This window comes from Lepidothrix coronata, unplaced genomic scaffold (genome assembly GCF_001604755.1).
Source record: "Lepidothrix coronata isolate B3197 unplaced genomic scaffold, Lepidothrix_coronata-1.0 Scaffold12, whole genome shotgun sequence".
NCBI lineage: Eukaryota > Metazoa > Chordata > Aves > Passeriformes > Pipridae > Lepidothrix > Lepidothrix coronata.
Genome location: NW_016690192.1, coordinates 6,510,382 through 6,529,206, shown reverse-complemented (window position 1 = coordinate 6,529,206; position 18,825 = coordinate 6,510,382). Strand labels below are relative to the sequence as shown.

General features: G+C 41.0%; 1 protein-coding gene across 4 annotated transcripts in view; it reads right to left on the bottom strand.

Annotated features, from left to right (window-relative positions):
* Positions 1-18,825, bottom strand: part of CACHD1 (cache domain containing 1) — a 92,756-nt gene that overhangs the window by 38,793 nt on the left and 35,138 nt on the right. For all 4 annotated transcript variants that reach the window (XM_017805465.1, XM_017805466.1, XM_017805467.1 and 1 more), the window contains exons 3-4: positions 13,853-14,001; positions 4,178-4,284 (exon numbers count right to left, since the gene is read on the bottom strand). In XM_017805465.1, coding sequence (XP_017660954.1) covers positions 4,178-4,284; positions 13,853-14,001 — 256 coding nt within the window. The remainder of the gene's footprint in view (positions 1-4,177; positions 4,285-13,852; positions 14,002-18,825) is intronic.

Below are 18,825 nucleotides of genomic sequence, written 5' to 3'. Positions count from 1 at the left end.
ACATAGACAAAATTTATTGGGCAACTTGGTGCCATCTCTGCATATTGCTGGGGAGGAGCACTCTGCTGAAGCTGCCTGGCTTGGAACAGACCTATCAGCACTCTTAAGGATGAGAAGGAGAAAGATTTACTGGTTTCTTGTTCATTCAAAAAGAAAAAAACTCCAAAGGAATTTGATAACATAATGCACTGGGGCTCTGGGTAAGATTTTGTCCCTTAATAAATAAAGGACTATTCATCCCAGATCTCTTTAACTAACCAAAGCCTGTGATTCCATCTGAAGAATAAAGACTTTCCCCTTATCTACTTTGTTGTAATGGCTAAAAGTAATCCGAATGCAGAACTTAAACCAAGATAAAACCTTTCTGAGACATTAAAAAAAAAAGCTACCTAATATAAAGAAAAAACAGTGTTGAAAGTATTTTTTAAAGGTTGAAAAGAGATATATCTATTTCTTCCTTCTCCGTCCCTTCCCTAAAATTAATCCAAGTCACAGAATATTCTGAGCTGGAAGAGACCCACAAGTGTTTATTTTCTTTTTATTATAATAAATACAACAGTGCTGCAAAAAAAATGATCTTGGAAAGTTTCATAAACTCCACTCACCCTTCTTAACACAGTGTTCAGACTAGAATTGGGGGTTGCTGTCCTCACCAAGGGCTCTCCCAGGCTCTGCTCCTGTGGCTTGCCCAGAGTCTGCGGTGCAAATTCCATTCCCTTCCAACACCTACAACTTCACCACTCTGCTCCCACTTTCTTACAGTGAGCACAGGGTGAGCCAAGATTAACATTTCAAGAATTGAGGTGGAGGTTGAGCAGAGCAGGGTTTAAATTTATGTTTTGCCCAGAGCTTTTTAGAGGCTGGATTATTTAAACTGCAAAACTTGTGTGGGAAGAGAGAGAGACTCCTGGGAATTTTTTCTTTCCCATTAAGAATGAAGTGATCAACTCATTCAGGAAGTAAGAATGAAGTGATCAACTCATTCAGGAAGACAACCTGGATGATGGGCAGGCCAGGCTGGTTTGGAAACTGTAAGAAAGCTAGAGAAGAGTATGGGAGCTCCTGTTTCTGGGCTGGAGGAGCAGAAGGATTTCAAACCCCTTCTTTAGGAGATGATGCATGTGGGGTCCTCCCCACCACGCTGCATCCAGTGGGAAGGACTGTATGATATCATTTTGGGGAAGTTGTGGCTTCCCATCCTGCCTCTAAGTCAAAACAAGCAAAGCAAGGCAGGAGAAAAAAAAAACACAATAAAAACACCCAGATGTGCCACAACTCTTGGGCTTTTTAGAGCATAAAAATATTCCTCACCAGCTCTGCATGCCAACACTTTAAAGAGAAGAAAGAAAAATATGGGATTAGAGGAACTTCTTTCCTGTTTAATTGTAATTTTCTTTCAAAGGTTGTTTTAGTTTAATGTGTGTATGTTGACAGATTTATTGATAAACAGGTCCTGTGCAGACCCAGGGCTCTGCCCCAAGTGGACCCTGAAAGGTAAGTGGTTCCACAGAACTGGGGCACTGATGAATTAAGATAAAATTAAGAGTTTCAAGAGATAGATGACACTAAGTAAGTACTTTTGAAAGCATTTCTAACCTGGCAACATCTCCCCAGCTGTGAGGATGCTGCTGCACTGACAGCACTCCATCCTTCTAACCAAAACTGCCCCCCCATCTGTTTATATCCACAGTATGCCCAAACCAACTGTTATCTCAGACCAAGAATTCCTTTGGGAAGAGACTGATTTTTTGGCACAGCAGGTCCTGGCCCATGGCTACATAAGCAAGAGCTACAGATACAACCAACAAAATATCCTTGACCCACAAAACAAACACTGAACCTCACTTCCCGAAACCTTCCCACATCCAGTTTATCCCAAACCCCAAATATTTCTGCAGTCACACAGGGACAGTGCTCCGGATATGGGCAATGTCCAGCTCCACACCAGCTTCATTCTGCTCGACTCTCCTGGCAGCAGCTGCCTCTGAAGCCACACCAGTCCCTGCTCTGGGACAGGCTGGTGGAGCTCACGTGGTTGAGATGTTCTCAACAGAGGACCAGGGAAGGGAAGGTGGGAACTGTCATCAACCACAGCGGTGGTTGTGGTAGTGTCCACAGCCAGGCTAGAGGGCTTAGAGCAACCTGGGCTAGTGGAAGGTGTCCCTGTCCACAGCAAGGGGTGGAATCAGCTTTAGGATCCCTCCCAACCCAAACCAGTCTGTGACTCTGTGATGATCTCACGGACTTTCAAACACCTTCAATAAGGAGATGAGGTCTAAGGGTATTGTACCTCACCTACAGAAACCTTCACTTCTCATTTCACTGAGTGTGTACCCAGGATCAACTTTGGTTTCTCAAAAAACCCTGTTTCCATCTCATTTTTCTGCATCAATCCACTCCTTCCATCCCTGGCATTTTCTCACTAATAAAAATCTCCCCCCAGGGCTGTGTTTCTGTAACAGTAAAGCTGGAGGAGAGTCTGCTGTCAATAAATCCTGAAGCACTTCCCTGTTCCTACTCTCCCTCCAATTCCCTCTTCTCTTCTGTTGCCCTTTCCTGCCAATGCCATTTTTTGAAGCTTCTCCTTTCATCAGGAAGCTTTCAAGCCAGAGGCAAGGGAAGAGGAGGCACTTGAGTCTCACTGTAGAGCCAGGACAGCAAGAAACTTAAATACATACTCTATTTATGTAAGAATTCAAACCAGAAATGTAAAAAATGGTTACAGGAAACTATGACTTATTTGTTTTTCACCACTCAAAAATAAGAAATATTTCTTGAATATTTTTTTACATCCATCTCCCCCAGTAGAAAAAGATTTTTCTTTAATAAAAAACATTAAGTGATTCATTCAATGCTTTGCTTTTACAACAGTGCCTGTAAACTTGCTTTCAGATATTATTTTGATTAATCACTGCATGGGATTTTATACATTATTTTAATAAGTTGTTTGGGTTTGTTTTTTTAATTAAGAGATGGGTAAAACAAAGCCCAGCAAATCACAGTGAGTGAACAAAGACTGCCTGTCTTTAGGGTGGAAAACACCACACAAATCATGGGGATGAGATGCATGTCAGGAAATCAGCCTGGCCAGCACCTGCATCCAAGATGTGGAATTCAGTGGGTGGGATGGAAAAGAATCTGTTCATTTTGCTTTTGGTTTTTATTTCTTTTTACATTTCATTAAAAATCCAAAAAGCAAAGCTATAAGAAGGGACACAGTAAGGGAGGTTATAAAATTTTGGGTTTTTTTCACCCAATTTGTTGCAAAATATGTAAATGCTCTGTGCTTGGTGAGGGTGGAAGGGCAGCTCTGCCACTTCATCAGTCAAGTTTATTCCAAGACGCATGAAAATTAAAATAAAATAAAAACATCCCAAGTCTGCATTACTTCCCCCCCAACAATTAACAGACAAAACCTCCCAAAATTAAATCCACAACCAAAGTCTATTAGTGTTCTCTAATTTACAGCCCTTAGGCACCATAAAAAGTTGAAAAGTAAGATGAAAAAGCTGGACAAAAGTATGACTAAAACCAACTCAAATCCCTGTATTAATCCAGGCTGATTAAGATGCAAAAAAAGCAAACCTTGCTGCACCAGAGGACCAAAGGCTGAATTTTTCAGGGATAAGTCATAGGTATTTTGGGTCTAAGCATATTTCTAACTCTGTAAATGTGTCAAGAAACACCCTGACAAGACAAAGAAAGGAAATATTTTAAGATGTCCCTGTATTTTGTAGTTTTTGCATATCACTGCAAATGCAGCCTCACATTAGCTGAACTCAGCTAAGAAGATCAGAGAAACTTCCTGGCATGGCCCCTCCAGCAGCTGACACTGCTGATGCCAAAGCAGACAGGCCTAGGAAGGAAAAATGCCTTGGAAAAAAAAAGAAGGAAGAACTAAAATGTGCATAAACCACAACAAAATTATCCATGGTGGGCTGGAATCAAATCTTCATGACATTTCTATCAAGTACTCAGACTAAGGGCATTACTTGAGGTATCATCTTTCAATCATGAAATCTCAAATTAAGAGCAGGGTGACAGTTTGAAGGGGAAATAAAAGCTTGTTGCTATGGCAATCAATGCAAATTCTCTGTGCCAAGGAAATGTTCAAGTCTAATGGAAAAAAAACACCCCCTTACAACAGAAGGAAAAAAATCCAAAGTCTCCTACTTACCAGAATTTAAGTCCCGTCCAGGGTTGAAGGCTCTGCTGTTGACAGTGGTTGAAAGTCTGTCACAGCTGATGGTCCTGGAAACGTTGGTGTTGAAATTTCCATCAAATCTGAAAAGACAACAACAGGATTACCAACTGAACTCTAGCTATTAAACCTACACAGTATTTACAAAGGAAGCATTTCTTTTTAATATTTTAATGAAAATAAGTATTTCAGAAACTCCAACATTATGTATATTTTAAGGGTCCAGGAAAAACTGTGGCAGCCCCATCCCCGGAAGGGTTCAAGGCCAGGCTGGAGCAACCTGGTCTAGTGGAAGGTGTCCTTGCCCATGGCAGGGTGTGGAATGAGATTAAGGTCCCTCCCAACCCAAACCAGTCTGGGATTCTACAGAACAATTTTAAACCTGTTTTCTGTACAAAAACTTGAGGATTTACATTCCAAACAGCAGAAGGAATTTTACAGTCTGAAGTTTTGTTTTGGTTAAATAATTCAATACATTCATAACTCTAATGCAAAAAGTATTCTAGTCCATAGTTTTAACAAGAAAACTATAAAATATCATTAAACCAATGCCTTAAAAAATTTAAATAAAAAGGGTTATTTATAACTGGGAAAACCTCTAAAGCTTACAAGGACTTAAATGCAGTTTTGTGTCATTTACATAGGCAAATTTTATTTGATAACATTTCTGTGACCTTGAATATTCTGATGACATTAGACAGTGTGATTACTCTTGTATTTCAAAAAACCTATTTATTTCTAAACCAAGAATTTTTCTGCCATTTTTTTCTGTTCCTATGAAATGACAACAAATTGAGGTCTGCATAACATCCTGTTCTGGACAAAGAGTTCTAACCAGCCTTTGTGGTGTGAAAGCTGATAATAAACAAGTCTTGGAGAGAAATTGGGCAGAGCAGGGGTTTGTTCAATACCATCAAGACAAAACCAGTGAGTTCCAACTACTTCAACCAATATGGTGCCTGGTAAGGATGGGAAGACACTGATTATCTGGTTGTGCCCTTAGAGTGGTTGTTGTAAGGGCTGGTTTGTAGTCACATACAATAAAACAATTCACTTCTAAATCATCCCCTTGAAACAACAATTAGCAGCAACAAACCCCATAGACAGATGGAACTGGTTACCACAAGGGAATTTCAAGTTGTGACCACATGAAGAGAGTCTTCTTAAGCAAACTAAACCTCTCCTAATTCAAAAGACTTTCTTTCAGCCCAATTCAGAATCATTTCGTTCTGCAGGGACGTGGCTGAGCAGCCCCATGTCAGCTCGGCCTCCTGTCAAGCAACGAGCCTTGAGGAAATGTTTGTCATGCAACAGACATGGACAATAAATAAATAAATGAAAGGAACTGGCAAAGCTGAACCCACCCAATGGCACACACAGAGATGTCCATACAGGGAAGGGCAGCACAGAGGAGATAACAAGCTGAGACCCCTGAAGAAACATCCCCTTTGGAGTAGGACAATCAAAGAATCGCAGAATAGTTTGGGTTGGAAAGGACTTCTTTAAAGCTCATCTTGTTCCACCCCCCTGCCACAGGCAGGGACAACTTCCACTAGCCCAGGTTGTTCCAAGCCCCATCCAACCTGGTCTTGGACACTCCCAGGGATGGGGCAGCCACAGCTTCTCTGGGCAACCTGTGCCAGGGCCTCCCCACCCTCACAGGGAACAACTTCTTAATATCCCATCTAACCCTGCCCTCCTTCAGCTTAAAGCCATTCCTCTTTGTTCTGCATGCTCTTGTAAATAGTCCCTTTTCATCTTCTGCATTATCCTGGCTCTTCACAGCAAGGAAGAGAGAGTGAGAAACGGACCCTCCTGACCAGCACCCCCTCTCCCAGGATGTGAGATCAGGAATGATCCTCTGTCAGACACCAAAAGCAGCCAAACTGTGACGCCTTTGAGCTCTGCACGGGCTCATCACTCCACTGGGAACTGCTTGTTGACATTATTGGCACCTGCTCCCTGAGAGCTCTCCCAAGTCCTCTCCATCGAGGAAAAGCCTCGACATTTTGCAGGAAGGCAGTGCTCAGAGCCAGGCTGTGGCTTTTCCCATCCCCATTAAAATGCAACCACTTCAAAAAAATCACAGCTCTTACCAAGCGAGCAAAACTGCTGATTTTTTGTTGGCTAAAGAATCTCCAGCCTGAGATTGATTGATAATGGATGGGTTTCACAAAAAGCATGTTTATCTTGGGGCAAAACCAAAAAACCTGTGAATTAAACATCTTCATGCTAAAGAAATATTTCCAAGCAACACTAAAGAACAAACTCTGAGGGAAAAATAATGACTTTTCAGGATGTAAGCAAATTGTCCCAGTGCTCCCATCAAAATCCATTAGCAATGGCAACACGATACCTTGTTAGCAACTAACATTATTCATGTCTCAGAGCATGGGCAGTAAATACTGGGGTTGAATTCAAAATCATCAGGTTTGACTCTGCCATGCCTTCTAGGAAGGCAAAAATAAAGTTATCACCCCCAACGTCCCTTCTATTGGAGCTTCTGCAGCCCCAAACCCCTCACCACAGGCCAAGAGGATCAGAGTTTTAGGTATAAACCCCCCATTTATATTGCATTTCTTCATTGGAGCATTTTAATGCAAAAATCAACAAAGTCCTCAGCTTTTCTCAGTAAGCAAATTTTGTGTTACCCCTCAGGAAGATGAAGACATGGATGCCTAAATAATCTGCAGCAGAGCTGGGAAAAGGGAGCAGAAAATTATTGCAGCACATCTCATTCCTCCTTCTTGTTACAGCACACGAGTAGCAAAAGGAAATACAGTTAATGAGAAAGTGGTATAAATAAAATATGAAGAATTGTTTTAAGCCACATAAATTAAAGACTAGCCCTCAGACAGACCTGTCATCCAAGAGCAAGGGCTGCTCCAGACTGAGCTAAGGTGGGATATCTTCTTCAAACCTCTTTTCAGGTGCAGTTTGCCTTAAAATTGACTTTTTGCACCTTGCAATGAAGTGTATTTTTAAACTGCCACTGGACCTTGAGAGGAGATCAGTTCCCATCACAAGTGCACATCCTTAGAAAAACAAGACCAGGAACTGGGCAGAGGCAGCACTGTGGCAAGCTTACATTGTAATATTTGCCATCATTTTAATTACACTGGAGAATTTTCCATGTTTTTCTTTTGGGTGCTTCTAAGTTGTTTTAATTCAGAATAATATATTTGAGCATCTTCCCCATTAAAGCCACAATTAAAACTAAAGCCCCAGCAATGCCAAGTTGCACTTACAGCAAATGTTTATATTTTTGGCTGTAACTACCGATTTTACCTTTACAACATATTCATACCTTGCACATTTTCCACACTAATTTCAAACCATATAAACCTTCCCATCACTAGTTTTGGAAGAAGTTAAAAAGCCCATAAATTTATGTATTTTAATATTTGAAGAAAAGCATTGCTCAGCACCCTTTCTCTACTCAGAGACAATTTTTACCAGTGTCTTCCCTCATTTTTCACCTGTCTCTCTTAATTTTTACCACTGTCTGCCTAAATTTTTATCACTGTCTCCCCAAACTTTTACCAGCGTCTCCCTTAATTTTTACCAGTGTTTCCCTAAATTTCTGCCAGTGTCTTCCCTCATTTTTTACCAGTGTCTCCCTAAATTTTACCAGCGTCCACCACTTTTGCAAGGAGCACGACTACAAGGTGGATGAAAACAGCGATGGCTGACCAAGGTCTTCTCTGAGATTTGGCCCAAAATGTCCTAGGTGACAACACCACATCCAACACTTGGGAACTCCTCCAGAATCCTTCCCAATGAAAACACAACAAACCCTTGCATTTATATATAATTTTGTACTTATTTAAACCCAAGCAGAAGACACTGGCTGAAATTCACTTCCAAGCCAGGCCTGCTCACCCCATCCCCCTTTCCCTGCCTCTCTCCAAGCCCTTCCTTCTGGATTCGCTTTAATGAAGACCCGATCGAAGGCGCATCCCGAGGGAGCAAACAGAGCTGCGACTCCCACTTTGATCTCTTCCCCATGGAGAACCCGCTCCCTGCCTGGCTCGCAAGATGTTCATGTGATTGACGTTGGCTCTGATGTACAAACTGCTTTGAACTTCACACACTCAATTCCCATCAGGCCGCGCTCATTTTTATTCTCCTTCAACAGGATTTACGGGCAGGAGATCAGCAAGTGGAGGAGATAAAATAAATTTGCAGGGGCTTTGAATCTCACATCAAACCAGGGCTCGAGTGAGCTCCAATTGGATTGTGCTCGGCCTGAATTTACACTGTAAATCAGCCTCTTTTGTACAGTTTCAGTTTAGCGAGCTGTGCATAAAAATGGCACTTGAGCAGCTGCTGAGGGGTTCACGTTGTTTTAACACTCATTTCTTTCCCCCCTTTCCCTTTTCCCTTTAAGCTGCCATCAGTATGCAAATGAAATTATGTAAGTTGGTTCAAAATTCAGCAGTTCCTTTGAAATCCACAACTAGGCCTGTTTGCTTGATTGCAGGGTAAGATTTTACCTCCTATTTTACATAAATACTTCAATATATGGTCCTCACTGCATCTAAACAGAATGCTGGAAAACAATGTTTTTATTAATAAATTGGGCAAAAAAGCTACTGATGGTTCAGTTAACCAATTTCTTCTGGCAAGGCATTAAAGTTGCTTCAATTATTTCAACTATTCTTGAAAAACTCCAAACATTCTTGCTCTCAGGAGTAAATAAAGTGTATTATTGGAAGAAGGATTCAACCCAGTAACAGAAACTATTCCAAACCCCACCTTTTCATGAGGCTTTTGGCTACATTAGAAGTAAAGCAACAGTCCAGAAGAGCAATTTCCTAAATACCTGCTGCAGTTTATGGACAAAGCAAGGTCCTGCCAAGACTGTGTACACTCCCTGCATCTTCTACTGCAGCCTGATACTCTGCAAGAACAGCAAATACATCTTAAATTTCATTCAGAGTGGCCCACCCACTTCTCCTTTGGAAGTGCAACTCTTCAGATATTGCAGCAACAGAAGGAACTGAATGGGATTCCCGTTATCTCCCACTTAACTGCTCGGGAGAGGAAAGATAAACACAGAAAGAGCTGTGATAAAATTGAACTGCATTAGCAAATATTTAACCATCTGTTTAAAAAAAAAAAAAAAAAAAGAAAGAAAAAACCAGACCACTTTTGAAGGCAGTATCACAGTCAGGGAGTAAATGATTTTCAAATATAGGTTTGTAAACTCACTTATTCAAACAGCCCTATTAATGTTTGCAATGCAACACTGCCAAGGAGCCTGTTTTACCAACAAACATTTCTCTATTCCATTTCCTTTCAGAAATTTAGATAAATGCATTCCCTGAGCTCTTATCAGCATAGTTAAATAAAAGCAAAAATAGATTTCCAGCTGCCTTGAAACATGGATGTTTAGAGCAAGAGCAGGAACACTGATGATGCCAATGAGACTCTAAATAGATGGGTTTGGAGACCTGTGACAACTTCCCATAAAAAACCAGCAGTGAAATTCATTTCTGTCCTCCAGGTAGAAGCAAAGAGTACAGAGGATGTTTCCACCAGTACAAAGGTGTATCCATGTCCAGTGTGCAGGTACAGCTTTATTAGCCCCCTCTCACAGCAGTGACAACACAGGGGGTGGCTTTCCAGAGCTGCCACTCTGTCCTTCTCTCCCTGTTCAAATCCAAGTCAAAGGCAACTCAAGCAAACTGGATTTCCTGCCTTCTCTCACCAAGGACACCAAGGACATGAAATGCTGAAGCACATCAGAGCAATGGGTCTCAAAACTGGGCAGGAGAGGAGAAGGATCGAGGCTGGGTTAGGGAAAATGTTTTGTCTTCCTTTAAAAGCATTGTCTGTTTTTTTGTTGGAAAAGCTGCATAGGCAGCTCTGTGTTTCCTTACAAATGCATCTGATTAATAACTTAAATCCTCTTTTTTTGGGGGGAAGGCAATTTCACTGCAGCCATGCAGGGCTTTGCTATGCTGAGAAACCACTGGTTTGTCCTGTACGTCCCAGTTCTGTAAAGTGCATATGTGCAACTGTATCTTCACAGGTACTTATGATGCAAACACAACTTGGACTTACCTGGCAAACTGGAACTATAACCTGGCACACTGGAACTATATAAAGCTACTTCTGGAAGCCTCCTAAAAGAGCCAGTTAGCACCAATCACAGATTTTCCTAAATAAGGCATTTTGTGTAACAGGTAGATGACTCAAACATTACCCACATGTCAGACTTACCCTTTGTGTGGAAAGAGTTTGATTTTATTTCTTCTGAAAATGTTTGATATACAACACCCATATATCTACTTGTTGTCATCCAGGCCAACACCATATTTAAGAATAAAGCTACTTCAGCTGTCACTCACATGTCAGACCATGCAAAGCTAATGCTTCCAAACTTGTTTCCCAAAACTCATTTCTTAAATCCTTATGTAGACACTTCTCACAACTGACATGTGTCCCATAAGTTCCCACTGCAGGTGCAGGGAAGCTGCAGGTGCTCAGGACCTCTGATAAATAAACACTCTTTATTCTTTTCCCTGCCCTCTTGCTGACACTCTGTCACAACCCCATCTGCACATTAGCCCATTTCAGTTCCAAGATTTCCTGAATACCTACTGAGGGCTTTTAGGCATGAAAACCAGGAGACACCATCTTGTGCACAAAGGTATTTATCCTCTTAAGGAGGAAGACACTTTAATTAAAACATTGTCTTGTAAATGACCACCCAATTCAATCATGATAGGGAATGTCTGGAGACAGCATGAAATCCGTTTCTCATGGCTCCTTCAGCAGCCTTTGTTACTGAGGAGACACAGAGCCTTATTTTTCCAGCAGGGATTTCTTGGAGGATTAGAAGATGCATGTCACTTGACATCCATTTTCCTTATCTTCCATCAGTTTTGCTAAGAGCCTGGAGCACTTGATCCATATTAAGTCTGGCTGGCTGGAGCAGTGCCTCCTCCCAACTGCTCTGAGCACTTCCCTGGGAAAAGGAGCCAGGCTCCAACCTGGACACAAATACGGCCCAGCTGCTTTGCCAGGTACCAGATCTCTGAACCAACCACTCTGAGATGTCTCAAAGCTCTGCTCTCCCTCCACGTCACCATGGTTTGCCATTCCCAAACCTTGATTAAGTAGAACTGAAAATGCAAACTGATACATCTGAAGAAAGGATCAGCAAAATCTAGAGAGGAACACACAGTCCCTGCTCTGTTGACCTCCCCTGCACATGTACTTAGGCGTGTGATTAATTTTCCTTTACCCAAGCACATATTCAGACTCTTTGGTAAACCAGATGAGCATAATTGTATGATTAAATGTTTGTGGAATTACGGCCTAGGGAATAGTCCCTTGCCAAAACCACTCAACAGCCACCAACTGCACTGCCTCATCTAGTTGGTGTTGCATATTCTAATTTATTTCTTTTCACCACTGTCCAAAACAAGGCAGTTTCATTGCACAAACCTGCCCTGGTGGGGGAACAAATACACAACTGCTGTACTTACACTAGATAAACCAGTATATATTGGGTACAATATAGCAACCAAAACATGGTCAGGCTGGTAATTTTAATCCAGAACTAATCACTGTGGACTGCAATCAGTCACATGAAAACCTATTTATGTGGGCTTTTCACTGTAAATCCAGCACCACGTAATGGCAATAACATAAATATTGCTTTCCATGTCATATCTTACTACTCAACTAAACAAGCAAGTCAAATACCAGGTTCATGTTATAACCCAGTTGGTGCTTTGTTAGGTCTTATTTTGTATCATTTATTTACAGTCACCAGGTGTCAAAGTCTCACAGTTTATCTCGAGCAACAAGGCAAACCCTCTTTGAAGCCAATGCTTGGATTTTCAAGATAAAGACAAGCAAAGACAAGGCCACAAATGGATAATTTTGTTAATGGTAACAACAAATACAAACTGAAGATAACAAGCCATTAAAAAAAAACCCTGAAGAAAAATTCCTTTCTCTACAGAATAGTTCAGCATCTCCCTCACAAGTTAATTTTTCCAAAACCAATCCAAACTTGCAGCATTCCCTATGGAATGTCAATAAGTTGGACAGCAATGTAAAAGGCTGATGGAACAATCACCTGGCAGCATGAAGTGCCATCAGATTTTCAAATGTTTCTTTTAGAGGCTGAAACCATGTGAAAAACAGCCTTAAACACTGTGGGACAGGCCCTCAAATCTACCTTAAAAATACACCCTGAAGACAACGCGCTCCTGACACTGTTCTTGCCCCAAGTGTTTGCTCAAGTGAAGAGGCCACATGACAAAACACCAAGAAAAAGAACACACAGTTAAGGAGTTGTAACACCAGTATTTCACAACCCTCCTGAAGGAAAGTCACAGCCCTAAGGACATACACATTTTCAAGGCACAATCTAAAGCAAAGTATCCCATGAAAACAGCAAATAGCACAGACAAATCTTCTTCCGTGTGACCTCTTCTGTAGCAGCAGCTGATAAATGCTCCAAAGCAAAATATTATAATTACCGTTGCTCTAACGCCAGCACTCTTCTGCCCAACTAAAACACCCATTTTAAACATCAAGGATAAGCTGTTATCAGCAATAGCACATCCAATTTAACATCCCACACGTGCAGGCCTCCTCATAGCTGAAGCAAGTTAATCCACAAATTAAAATGTGGAAGAATTCAAAATATGATCACAATATCCAGGTGGGAGATGCTTTTAAAACTCCACAATCAAATTTGCATAAACTTTTCATAAATTGAGAAGCTGTGGCTGCCCCATCCCTGGAAGTATCCAAAGCCAGGTTGGACAGGGCTTGGAGCAACCTGGGAAAGTGGAAGGTCTGGAATGAAATTATTTTTAAGGTCCCTTTGAACCCAAACGTTTCAAGGATTCTATGAAATGGAAAGTTACTCTTGTTCTTTTCAAGAGCATATGGAACTAAATGTTTAAAATGTTGAACACTGAAAAAATTATTACCCTTTTATTGGAAAAATCAGACCTTCTATCACACCTTCCTACAACTAGGAAACCTAAGTGCCTATTCTGCAAATAGGTAGCATAATAAAACATGATTAAACACAACCAGCTGCCCAGATTTAGACTATTCAAAACCCCTGTATTTAAAAAAAACCCCAAATTTAACATGAACAAATCCAGTTTCCAAGCAATATGCTCAATTTCTGTAAACCTCTGTATCAAACAGCAGCATGTCAACTTGATTTAACTGTAAAGCAGCATTTTTAGCATGTGATGACTGACCAACTCATGATTTTGGATGCTTCAAAGGAGAAAAAATCCAATCCCATGACCATCTTGAGAAGAATTATTCAAGGCAAGCAGTGTCTCAGTACAAAAATGGTATCCTGGATCTAGACAGACTCATTTTGTATAGAAGACTGTGAAGGGTTGAACAAATTTTTTTCCTTTTTTTTTTTTTTGTTTCCAGCTGACTCTCAGTTCTTCTTTAAAGCTTCTCATTAAACACTGATGTGGTAGAAATTTAAAAGAATCTGAGGACAAGGTAAGAGGCACCTTTGGAGTTCTGTCTTCTCCCTTTTTCAGAGTTATCAAAAATAGCAGAAAATACAGGCTATTTTGCAAAGAAATCGTAATTTTTCTTCGTTTATAAGAGACAGCATAAGTAATTTCAGAATTTAATACTCACTCCATCATAGATGGTGGAATAGTACAGCAGTCTTGGATGGCAGTCAAGGGTGATGTGAGATGGGCAGTGTATGATGCTTCCACTACTTGCTTGTTACGATTCACAACATCCAAGTAACGGTTAAATTTTTCTCGAATTTTTTTTGCCAACTGCAAAAAGAAGGAAAAAGAAATATTAAAATTAAGTCAATTTCTCTATATTACCCATTTCTTGGTAACCAACATCAATGGAAAGTAAAAGCTGCATGTGTTAAATGTAATAGTTGTCTGATTTGCTCATTGGACTTTTATTTCAGTGGTTCAAGCACTGCAAATCAAGTAACTAATAATACTGGCCACAGAAAGCAGTAAAGGCAAAAAGATAAAATACATTTACTATCTAGAAGTGGGTGCTTGAACTTAAAGAGTTATCCATGTATGAAAAGTGTACTTTCCATTGCATCAAACTTCCCTTTCATTAAGAACTGACACCTGGAGATGACTCTGCCTGTATTACTGGCTTAGCACTAAAGTGCTCCAAGGCCTAACAAGGATGTGATGGAGACTAAAACAGGCCACAGGTCAACTTAATGAAGCTCTAGGAAAGCCCAAATAATAGTGTTAGAGAAGCCATCGCCTCCACAGAACTTTCCTGCTGCTTCAGGAGCAGACAACAGCAAATCTCCCATTGCACTGAATCTGTTTACAGAGCAACCTCAGGATCCAGGGAATTCCAGATACTGCCATGAATATTTCTCTGTCCATCAACAGCTTCCTCAATCAGGTGGATCTGTGCAGATGTATTTCATTACTCCTTTCATGTAGATTTGGGCAAAATAAGCCATCCCAGTTCTTGCTTTTCTGCTGAAATCCCTGCTGCTTTCCTGGGAGGCTTCACAGGCTCTTGGCTGAGCATCACTTGAATGATTTTCTTCATCGATCTCTCAGCTCAGTGAGCCTCATCACAAGCTACAAGAGTTTCAACTACAAACCTCAACTACAAAATGAAAAATCTCTAATTGATGTTATAATATAACAGAAAGAAAATAACAACAACTGTCTCGCACCAGTGAAATTCCTCCTGAAGCCTTCTGCTGTCAGAATTCCCTCTGAGGAAGGCAACCACTTATAAATAAGGATAAGGTTTAGAGGTTACACTATTGTAAGAGCCAATTTCTCTCCTTTCAGAAAGTGAAAACAAACATTGTCCTCCCTCCCCAGCAATTCTCAGGCCTTTTAAAAGAATTAAACTTTAGAAATAGAAAATTAGGTACTTCAGCCCTTCTTTTTAATATTTCTTAAAAGAATTTAAATAGAAGTAAAAATAAATCAACAAATTTTTGCGAACAAGTATTTCCACGTATCAGAGCTGGCTGGTGTGTGATTTGAAGGACTTTCTGCAGGCAGAGCTCTCTCCACGCCAGGCAGACTCCAAGCAGTGGGAAGGCTCCCGGTGTTAACAAGGGCAGAGCCTGCTGGGACACATCACAGGCCCACTGAAGTCACTGTGCTGTCAGATAAGAGCTCACTGGTGTCTCCTTCATTAGGCCCTTCCCAACGAGCCTGACTAATGACTCTGCCAGGGAAAACTGGAAGGGAAAAATCTGTGGCTGTTCCTTGAGAAAACGTGACAATAAACACAGTTAGGAGGAAGCGTCAGATTTTACAAGAAACATTTACTGAGACTTGTGATCCTAGTCTTTCATCAAAGTGAGAAATTAATAAAACAGATCAGGCATTTTTTTTTTGCTCTGCACATTCTGTACCCTTTTCACATCAATACTTCTATTATATTTAATCATCAGCCAGACACATCCTAAATGAAAAAGAATAATCTCTGAGCAATATACTGAGGTGTTGAATATTCAGGAACACTGCATTTTGCAATTCTGCAAACTTCTCCAGAGCTACGTCAGCTCCTTACTCCACACTACTCCCCTCTCCTGCTCCCTGTACACCCCAAACTCTGCAGGGATGATTTAACGGAGCCACTACAAGTGCCGAGAAACGCCGTCGGTTTTTCCACGTCCCCTGGACTAACAAATGTCTTTCCTAACTATTATTAACAGGACATTTTGTCATGATTTACTTTGTTATGTGAACAACGAGGCCCACTCTGATACAGCATTGCCTTTGCCTCCATTGTTCCCAGGGAATGCTGCAGCTCCACGACAGGTCTCCTGGGAGCACAGGTTTTAATAGGACCTTGCTCAAATGACTTGCAGAATTATACCTAATTAGCTTTGTAGAATGATTTATTGCCAAGGCACCAGAGGACTACTAATGGGCTGCTCCATGTTAGACATCTAACACTATTAAATTGCTCCCAGTTGTTAGATAATAAGCTGTTTTACGGTAAACTTTCTTTTTGTCTGGTTGTACTCAAATGTGTAGATTCTTCTGCAGAGTCTCAAACATACACAAGCCAAATTTCCTAAATTTCCATTAAAGTTTTGTGGGTACAAAGTCTCTCTCTAAGTTTAGGCAAATGAAATGGCTGTGCTTAAGCACAAAATAAACCAGATATTTGAATCTGTACTTTTTTTTCTTAGTTTTTCTACCTGAAATCATGAAAAGGGGAGAGAGCTTAACTTTGCTGAGAAAAGGCCCATATGAGCATCATTAGCAGTAATAAAACCAACACAGAGCCTCAGAACAAAAGGCCTCTGGTTGGGAATCACGGCTGGTCTCTGATAAATGAAGGCTGTACAAGACGAGGTTTCGGTGTTGATGAGTTTTCACCTTCGAGGTTGAACGATAAAAGCACCCCCCAGCCTTTGAATTTCACCCTGCTGTGCCGAGTCTAAGGATCTGACAAATCTGTTTTTCAGAAGATCCTGTACCTCAGAAGCTGACAAGAAGCAAATGCTTTGTTCCTAAACTGCATCACCCACTGAAAAACCTCTGAATGGCTCAAAGTCGTTACGTTGCTTTTATTAAACGGGATCCAACACTCTGGTCGGGGCAGAGAGTCAAGTGCATGTCAGCAACGAGGGACCTGAAGCCTCCCAGAGCTCCACAGACATCCATTCCCTGCCCACAGACAGAAGCACAGTTGGAAGAATTCAGTTTGTTTAATCTGAAGAACTCTAAAAATACTGTTCTCTGATAGCAAGACAATACTCCCAACAATCCAAACAACCTTAAAAACAGCAAACTCAAATAAGTCACCAATGGTGAGATGATCCAAAACCAATTTTCTACTGAAAATTGCTTACAATGAATAAACTATGTTAAGAAACTAAGGGTAACACACCAACCAGACAAAATTACTAAAATTACTAAAAACAAATGGATCTAAATCATCAAATTGAGAAGTGCTATCCAGATGAAGCCTAACGAAACTAACTTAATTTTTCTGCCATAGTTGGGCTTCAGTGGAGCACAAAATCCAGGACAGTGAACAGGCATTCCAGCCCTCAGTGATTAAAACAACAGCAAAAAACAATCCATCCTTCCCAGCTCCTCACGGCTGCACATGCACATGTGCACACTCACATCATTCCCTCCCAAACTTTATTCAGCTTGCAAAGTGATGCACTCATTACTAGAGCCTGTCAGAATAAAAGCTGCAGGCTTAAATCACCTTCTCCTCTTTCTAAATAAAACCCTAAACTTTTTATCCAACATAAACTCTGCTTTTTTTAAACTGCCTGGAGCTGAAGAGCCGCTGGATACTGATGGATGCCAGACCCACTCTGGTTACAAAGCCTCAAAGGGGCAGAGAGAAAGAGATAACAAATAACGAAAGGACTGAGCAGTGAACTATTAAACTATTCTAAAGTAATTGTTAAAACATTTTTAAGGCAAAATGCAAAGCTGTGTCCTGAATCAGGCACACACAAGGGGCAGGTTGCTGATATCCCACCCTTGGGTGGGTACCAAGTGTGACAGACATTCCCTGCTCCCCCAAAAATGATACAATTCACGCATTTTAATGGAGACTAAATAAATTTGGATACCTTGAGATTGGCATAAAATGTTATCATCGCTGGTTGATTCACAAAGTGAATTCACCTCACCTTAAAAACAAAAGCGCGGGAAGCCTCACTTGGCATTCCTCTTTTTTTTTCAGATTTCTGTATTTTCTTCCCAATTTCAATAATCAAAACAATAAGCCATGAGTGCTGGCTCCAAACAATGCAGCCATTAGCCCTATTTTTTCCATCTTTCCTTTGGCAGCTGGCAGGCAGCCAAAGCCTTTGGCTTTGCAGACAGGTTGGACGGTAACACCTGGTTCTATTACTGCAGCACCCATGGGTAATGCACTTCAATTGTCACTATCTCCACTGACAACCTTTCATCACAACATCACTGAGGTTCTCTAATTTTCCCAGAGACATTTGCCTCATTTGCATAGTTCCCTCAAGCTTTTTTTTTTAAAGCTTCTTCCCCCCTCAAAGCTCCACAGCTCTGAAGTCTTCCCTTTGCAGGGAGCTCTGAGGGAAAGCAGAGCTCCAAGGTTAGGTTTTATTTCTGGCTGTAGCTTGAAAGCCAAGGTATTTTTCATGTTTTCAAGACTGGATATAAAATATGCATCAGTGGGGTTGACAGGCACAGATGCCATAACGGACTCACAGCCGGGGATTTAACACTGTCAGGCTCCTCAGAAACTATTGCTTATAAATGGAAGAGTTTAGTTATAATTTTTAGTTTTAAATCCCCTCTGTCAACCAGAAAAATCTGGAAAAAAGTTCCTCTCTCCAATACCCACCTGGCACTCCTCCTGCTGTATCACAACAGTGCACCCATAGATTCTTTTTTAGAAAATTTTAATATATTTATTCCTAATGTGCCAGGCTCTTAAACCACTGCTTCTGTACCAATCCTGAAGAGCATGGAGGTCACCAGCAATGTGACTCAAGAAAGGATCATAGAATCACCTTCAGATTCTTCCCACACCTCTGCTTTAACAGATTCAAACCATTCACAGAATCCTAAAATGGTTTGGGTTGGAAGGGACATTAAGGATCATCTTGTTCCACCCCCTACCAT